Source organism: Bradysia coprophila, unplaced genomic scaffold (assembly GCF_014529535.1).
Source record: "Bradysia coprophila strain Holo2 unplaced genomic scaffold, BU_Bcop_v1 contig_350, whole genome shotgun sequence".
NCBI classification, from domain to species: domain Eukaryota; kingdom Metazoa; phylum Arthropoda; class Insecta; order Diptera; family Sciaridae; genus Bradysia; species Bradysia coprophila.
Window position 1 is genome coordinate 6379119 of NW_023503608.1, and position 8736 is coordinate 6387854.

At 32.8% G+C, this 8736-nt stretch overlaps 1 protein-coding gene across 1 annotated transcript in view; it reads left to right on the forward strand.

The window, feature by feature from the left end:
• The first annotated feature begins 2983 nt into the window (after positions 1–2983).
• The window catches only part of LOC119080400 (probable chitinase 10), a 40474-nt gene continuing 34721 nt past the window's right edge, over positions 2984–8736 (forward strand). Inside the window, exon 1 of the mRNA XM_037188729.1 lies at positions 2984–3811. Coding sequence (XP_037044624.1) covers positions 3809–3811 — 3 coding nt within the window. The 5' untranslated portion in view covers positions 2984–3808. The remainder of the gene's footprint in view (positions 3812–8736) is intronic.

Below are 8736 nucleotides of genomic sequence, written 5' to 3' on the forward strand. Positions count from 1 at the left end.
TCATGGTAAGCAGAATTGATTGCACCATACAAAGTAACTAGAAAGAAAACCTTTTACATGATGTGTATTGGACGGTAGATTTAAGTATTTGTGGTACTCCACGAGCGCTTATTTCTAAGAAACCAAGTCTAAAACACTTAAGGAAATGTGGATGCAGCATGTTGAATTTGTTAATAAATAAAAGAGAATGAAAGATTCTAATATCTAATGTAAGTTAGCGTATGCGAACTTGTAGTCTTAGCGGCAAGCACAATATATCGAAAGGAGACTTGGATGCAGAAAGCAACTTCTCTCCCAACTTCTAATATAATTTGGTATACAGTTTATAGTACAAATATTTCCCGATTCATAGCTGGATTAACAGATATTCTTGTGCAGTAAGTCATTCCAGCTAGCAGTCTCGGTCCAACAGACAGGCTAAAATGATAGATATGTGTTGTGTTTGAGGTGCACTAACTGAAGCAAACTAATCAATATTAAAAGAAGTATCAAACGGCTGATGAAAATGTTAAATTCAAGGAAAGGTTAAATTTTCGGCAAAAAAATCTAATTGGAATCAGTCCAATTAAAACAAAGGCAATCTTTCTAAAGATTAAGATTCGACCTCAATAAAAAGAAATTTCGTAATAATGCTTTCTCTACATTTCTTTTCAAATCTATTAACACTTAATAGTGACCACTAAAAACAAACAAATTGTTGCATAAACCGAAAACAGAATTCGGTGCATACAACATTGATATGACGGTGCACAATCGCACATTTGTTCAGGTTGATGAAAGACATCAATCAATGAAGACGAAAAAAAAGAAAGTCTTTTCTTCTGAATGATAATACATATATACAATGTCAAATGTAAATGCAATCGACTTACATGTTGACCAGGCGATCATTTCCATTTCTTGATTGATTGGAGAAGCGACAGGTTTTTCGGTCGACAAAAAACAAATTTAAAAACTGTAGAGCTAGAGCGTATAATTGAAGCAATTAGCCTTTTTATTTTTATGAATTGTGCTAAAAGCATGCGAAGTTTATTGTACAGCCTTAATTAAAAGGAAATTTTCCTGAGAGGCCATCTGTTAATACTGATTTCAGAAATAAACGCTGTATCTTACCAGCTGTATCGCTAGATGCTGAATATTACCAGTTCGTTCCGATATAGGAAAAATCATGTTGACAGAGATGAAGAAGAAAACTTGAAATCAGTCTTTTGTTAGATCAAAAGTAGTAATAGATCCGATAATTAAACTTCTGATGTAAAACTGGCGTCCGTGAAAGGTAAATAGATTCGTGACTTAAAGTATGTGGGTGGAAGGTAAAGAAGTTGGTGTCGCCTGTTCTGACGTCCAAGCGGGGTAGGGTAATCTCGCACACCACACAAATTCATGGTGTGCGAGATTCACCTCTAAGTGGTGAATCTCGCACAGTCATGACTTTTCGTTACATGTCGTAAAAGGACGCATACTATGATCGCGTGTGCGAGATTCCCCGACACCGTCCAAGCTAATAAAAGAGTGTAAGGAATATGAAAACGAGTCACGTCGTAGGCGAAGCTAATTAAAAACCCGATGGAAATGGCTGGGTCTGCCTTTTCTTCGTCACGGATCCGATTTACCTCAATACCTCAATCGCTATACGTTTGAGCGCTGAAGGGTGAAGGCTAGCTAGGCCGAGCGATAGAATGACGATGAACGAGGAAAGCACACAAAATTCTTCCTTCCCGAACCGAACTGTATATGGTCCAAAGAACTAATCACCATAGACTGGGAATCACATTGCTAGATTGGTAGCGGCGATAATTGAAGTGTGGATTAAACAGGCGTCTGAGTGTATCTGCGGGTTGGAGGATGAAATGGGTATTCATGTTATATGTGACACCGGATCGTCACAAACTGATAAATCCAAAGAAAATATTGAAAGCTATAGAAAAATTAGATTTATGTTTTACCGTTTAGAGTTCCAAGGAAATCATTTTAGCTTCTCTGGCGTCCGGTTTTATCATCCATTATCGTTAACTGAATTCAGAACATACAAGTGTTCCGTGGAAGGAATCAATCGAGAACCTATAACCTGAAAGCATAAAGTTATTACACCCTCAACTATAAATGAAAGATTACCAATTCTCCAATTCCAATCAGTTTCGAGGCTCCATAATTATATCTACGTTTGCAACATTGTTCGGTTCGAAGTGACTGGGTCTTTGATGGATTGATTCGTGTGATTTATTGTGCCAACGTACTTTTCAATTTCCATAAATCGTTGCATGGGTGAGTCATTTGAATTTGTTTGCTTTGTGTCCGAGAAATATCTTGTTAAGCAACGAAAAAGTAAACGAATTCTTGCTTTACGCTACACACTCATTACTTAATTCAAATACGCCGTACCTTTGCTAAGCTTATATTATTACACATTAAATGTATACTCGCATATATATTGAAAATATTGAATGGAAAACATAGAACTAATATTGTGTTGCATAAATGTAGATCTAAGAGAAACTAGACTATAAACCAGCCACTACTCAAACCTCCAACAAAACAAACACTTTCAATTAATTGGAAAAGGAAAAAATAAATAAATAAAAATAATGGAAATGTTTGTTAGCTTTGCGAATTGATACAAAAAGCATTTGAAATCGAAACTTTATAAGAGATAATGATGCTTGACTACGTTACTGGTATCCCCTACCAAACCATGCATCGTATTTTATTCATATTCTACTGTACGAAACGTACATATATTTAATCAAACCGGACGACCCTGCTCGTTATATATACGTATAGAAAAAGAAAGGCTACCAGCACCGTTCCAAAAAGCAGCACAAGGTATATACATGTAAAACATCGACTCAACACCACCGAACCGTTTACAAACTTAAAAAAAATAATAATAAAATTGTGCTCGCACGAGATATTGAATTGGCCCCACTCCCTACAACATTTTAATCTCCGCTACTAAAAACCTATTTACTATTATACCAAATCGAACAGGGGGCACATATATTGCCTTTAATCGGTTAATATACGAAATAATATTTTGTCTTTTGCTTTCTGTCCAATTTCATTTCAGTTCATTGCGTTCCAACAATCAGTGACGACTTTTCGTTTAAAAAAAAAGTTTTTTCTTCTTTTTCATATATTCAAAATTGAATATCGCGCTAGTGGGCAACCTCACTTTGCCGCACCGTCGAGAAACTCTTTCTTAGAAATCACGTCTGTTCGTTTCGTATCAGTACCAAAACTAAGTTCGTACCGTTAATAAGTGTCAGTTGAATCTGTTCGTACAGAAAACGAATCGTTAAATTTTTGAACATTTTTTTTTACTTCAGTTGAATGTTCACCCAATTATCGTCTGGGATGCATTACCTTTGGATGATGGATTTTACCAATTAACAATTTCCGTTTCTTTATTTTGTTTTTGGAACTGAAGTTAATTTATTGAGAGGAAGAAGCGAAAAAAAGAAGTGAATTTGGATTGGATCGGTGAATTAAAACTCATTCCGAAAGACATTTTTCATTGTGAAAAGTAAAAAAAAGTAAAATATTGAAAACAAAATAATAAACAAGAAATATTGTTCGCAACAACGAACTGAAAAGCGAAACCACACACACGTATTATTTGGATTAAAGTGGATTTTTGTTGAAATAAACGAAAAGTGGAATAAGTGAAACTCCTAAATAAATTGTGTCAAATTATATGCTTGTTTAACAATAAAAGAGTGTTTGTGTTAAAGAAAACGAAGATAAATTGTCTCGAGGAAACCAGTTGATCCATCTTACATTAACGACTGTACAAATATTAAAAGAAAAAATGGTGAGTGGATTGGTTTTTTTACTTTTTTCTTTAAAAAAAAAATTATTCAAATTTTCATAAAAAAAATTGTCTAAAATGTGTATCTTTCTTTCAATCTATTCAAGTTTTGAGGAAAAAAAATATATTTTTATGACAAATCTTTATGCATATATGAGAAAGTTTTATGAAAATGAAATCGAAAGTACAGCAAATTTTTATATATTTAATATTTATATGTAACTTCACCTGGGATAGCAGTTAGCAGCAGTAGAGTAAAAAACACACACTCGACTTCTACATATATGTCCGCTTTTGTATAATACTATATGGGGAAAATTGTTATTTGAAATTTACAATTTGAAATGCACAACATAATTATAACGAAAATATGTTGCCTGGTTGCATTTTCAATTCAGTATTTATCATTCCAATCTTTTATGGAAACGGAAAATTGAATAATTGGAATGAAAAAAGCTTTCACAGACGGCATCATATAGAAACATATCGAAACAAATAGACAGAAAATCTTTTACTTCATTTGTTTGCCCGTACATTTTGCAATATTAGACCAACCGATTATTAGTTCATTGCTTTATTTCGTCATTATCTACCTAATTTTGGAATATCTCAAATTAATAGGTTGATGGTCTCGTTACTGAATTAAACAAAACTCTTTTTCAATAAAGTCAATCACAGTGTTGCATGCAAAAATAGAGACAACAAAAGATTCCTTTTTTATCTTTTTGACCTCGACTCGGGTTGATAATCTGACATCTGTGCTATAAAATTCGACACTTTTTAAGTAAATGGATAAAATGGAGGCCACATAACTAATGCATCTCGAATTTTGCTCAATATTATTACAAATGGACTGAACACACTTCTTCCTTACATGTTAACTTAAATAAAAAAGCCTAAGAATCAATAAGTTGGCCAAAGGCTTTGACTCCACATTCATGGATCATAAAGATAGAAACTAGTTCAAACAAAATGTTATTCTATTTGCCTTTGACTATGCAGGGTGCCCTCAGTACTTTATTCGCATGAAGTTTGACGACTTACAGCTCTGTATGTAATATCTCAAGTCTGTTATATATGACATAGAAATGAATAGAAATTAAATGACGATCACATTTTTTGTTGATGTCTTCTTCCATTACTCCAATTTCGCCTTGCAGCCTAATTTTTGTGAAAAGTCTCTCCATAAATTAATTTTCTAAATTTACATAAATTTCAGTAAAAGTTTTTCTTCCTCGAAAGTATGCGCTTAAATCATTTCACGTCTGACATGTTCATCTGATATAACTTTCCACCGATCTTTTTTCATCTCAATTACCGTACATTGTTTTTTCATTTCATTTTTTATTCACATTTTTAATATAAAATTTTCTCGATAAAAACGAAACAATGATTTTCGGTTTTCCTTCGTTAAATTTCACAAAGAACTGCATTCGATTAACCCAAATAAATGTTTCTGAGAAACAAAAAATTGATGCCGCGTTATTAATTGATGTGTAAAGGAGAAATAGAGTGTTTTACTTTGCATCAATGCTGTAGAGTGCTAATAATAATAATATTACATTAATCAATCCACTCTCATCACGCACTGCTTTTGAATAACAATATACCATTAACACGATTTGGATACAATAATTTTCCAATTTCATTATAGAAACGTAATATCATTTTTTTCTCTCTTTTGGTAATTAAATTTTTAATGAGGAAAGCATGTACTTAATGTGTCTATGTATCTACTCAGTTCAGTCGCATTATTACATTTTTACAATATCATCGTTGCACACATATGGCTTGGCATAGAATTTGTGACTGCAAAATGTTTGTGAAGCCGCAGTTACGTCGAAGTTAATAAATATAATGCAACGCAATAATATATGTTAAAATTACCGAAAGTTACGTATGTGAAACATTTTACCCAATCAACATTTCCATTTTCATTGTTTTCAAACAATGGATCGTTGATGTGTTCTCAGCATAAAAATGCACTCATAATTTGACCAAATTATCTAGGAAAATATGTAAAACAAATTGCAGAACTGTCCAGCAGAAATTAGTTTCAACTGAACTCCGTCTTTTTCGTATATTTAGCAGTTCGACGTTTCTGGTTTTTTTTTCGCTCATCGAATTCGAAATTGAACTTACTTTCATTTCGAGATGGAGTTTGACGTTGGTTCCGGTACCGGAGAAGGGTTCCAAAATTTAGAAGCGTTAGCGAAGGTACATTGTATATGATCTGCAGTTGTTGCAAGAAATTTTGATCTACAATCTGCGCGAAAGTTTGTTTATTTTCGAAGGGAAGGCTCGCAATCCGAGACGAGGGAGAAGGTCGTATCCCAACTGACGGCAAGGGATATAATCTTAAGTAGATTAAACAGTTTTTCGCAACTTCCCCTTGATTCCATCCTTAGACCGACCTACTTTACAAGCTCCAAAGTTTCAAATTTTTGCTAATGACTTCGGAAAAACAAACGTTGGTTAAAGATTTGTTGTATCTGACCCAAAGCGCAGCAAACCTTATTGCGGCGCTCATATTACCACACAAAAACTGGCGCGAATTAATCTATGTAAACTGTAACATTTTACAATTAACAATGCTGCAGATAAATATAACAATTCTTTTTTATACGAAAAAAACAATAAATATTGGATTGTGCAAGTAAATAAAAATTCAATTTAAAATTATTTGCAACTTTTTTTTAAATTCAGTTCAGTTCATTTCTTTCAATTCATTCATCTTGGAATGACTATGAATAAAGCTGATTTATTACGTCGATGGTGTATATAATACAACAATTTTATGTTGAGTGTTTTATTATATTTGTAATTTTTTTCTTTTTCTTCATTCTCAATTGTACCATTTGGTCTACTTTGAAAATATAAGTGTTTTGGCATGATATGCATGCAACATACATAAATAATGGTATACCTATGCATATCTATATTTATGTGTGGCGCGATATTTAAGCTAAATAGAAACTCGCGAGTAAACTCATTTTAATATGAAACCATTTTATTGAAATTGATCGATATAAATACAGCATCTAGCAATATTTTATTAAAATTCTTATACAAAACAAATTTTCTCTGAAGAAATAATTCACTTTTGTCTAACAAGACGTATAATTTATCAAGAAAACGGAACAAGATGTAGGCAAAGCAGTATTTACGTTCAGTTTATATGCTGCTATGAAATCGGAATATTACAAACATTTTTTTTAAACTTATTCCGTAACGAACCAACCGTTGTCTAAATGCTGAAATTCTAAGACTAAAAGAAATAATAAATTCGAAAACTGTAATTTACTGATTGACGAAAATGTGTGGACCGGATAACCTTTCACAGTAGTATTATTATCGGATCTAGTACCTCTTTTGATCTAAATATTTTCAAAATCTTTTCCTATACTTCTTTTTCAACATTCATTTTGCTATTTAATTTCAGATCATCAGCGCTTATCACTTTTTGTTGTTGTCGTAATCGATAACAGATGAATGCAATTCACAGTGGGTTTGAGTTACTAGTGAAAGGGTGGATCCGTGGATTTATTATTCCTCTTGATCTAACAAAATTTCAAGAGTTTGTCAAGCTAACATTTCAGTCAGAGGGTATCAGTTACATTTGTATTCGTTATCGATAACATAGGAATTGCCGTCCGTAAAATGTCGAACAAATCATATTAAAACCTACACTTAACACAATAACATTTTATCGGTCTCAGTTCGCTGAAGAAGCAGGTAAACTTTCTGTTGAAAAATTTACAATTTTAGAAACTCCTCTACATGAATATGTTTTGTCTGTTTTCTGAGCTTAAGTTTATGAATTGTAAGAGTTCGATCCTCCTATATGTACGGCTTTACGTGAGTTTTATGAAAATTAATGTTCGTCGTATGAACACATCGAAAGAAACAATTTTTTTTAGAAATACATGCAGCGCATATTTAATGAATTACTATGGTTGATTTGTATGCGGATGTTATGTGACTTTGCGTCTGATAATTCGAGAAACTAACTCAAAACCATCAAGGCTAATTTTTACAAAATTTGTGGATATTTGAAGAAAAAAAATGGATTGTCCTCAAACGACATAGAACCTTCACTTCATTTTTGGGATAACAATCATAATGGCATAATGGCTTCTATGATGTACATTATACCGAAACCTGTACCACAATGGTAATAGTACATTACTATACCAGTGAAGTAATTTGATATCTCCTATCCAGATGAGTAAAAGTATCCGAGGGCTTCAGCCCGAGGTACTTTTACTCATCGTGATACGAGATATCAAATTATTTCACGTGTAAAGTATAACGTTTTACTTTACGAGCGAGGGAAAAGGTTTTCACTAGTGAGGGAATAGCCACTTTACCTCACTAGTAAAGTAAAATATTTCTAATTTGTTCGCTAAAAATTGATATCAATTTAGATATAGATCGTTAACATTATTTAGCGTGGTTTCGCTTTGACTTCAAAGTTAGACCTAATTGATAAATATATTACTTCTGCTATTAAAACGTGCTGTTTTTCTTAATAATCTATTACTTCATTGGTTTTATCATAAGTTTTCCTAGCCAGAGACCGTCGTTTATTTTTGTCGTCGTTCGATAACATATGACTAGTCTAAGATATGAAACACAAATCTCGTCTGTTGAAGCATTGTTTTCTATTACAACCACATAAGGCCCCATAAGAATCACTAAATATTTCCTTACATCGCCAGTGATATTAGAACTTTAAATAATATTGAAAATCCGCGTCGCCACAGTTGTGGATTAATCCTAAATTCTTTTTATGTTATAAGAATAAGTTGGATTGAATAATAAGCTAGTTAAATAACAACAATTGAATTTGAGCTACACACATTCTTTTCTGATTGTAAATGCTGTAGATGCCTAGAGATTACAAAGCGGTAAACAGATACACATTA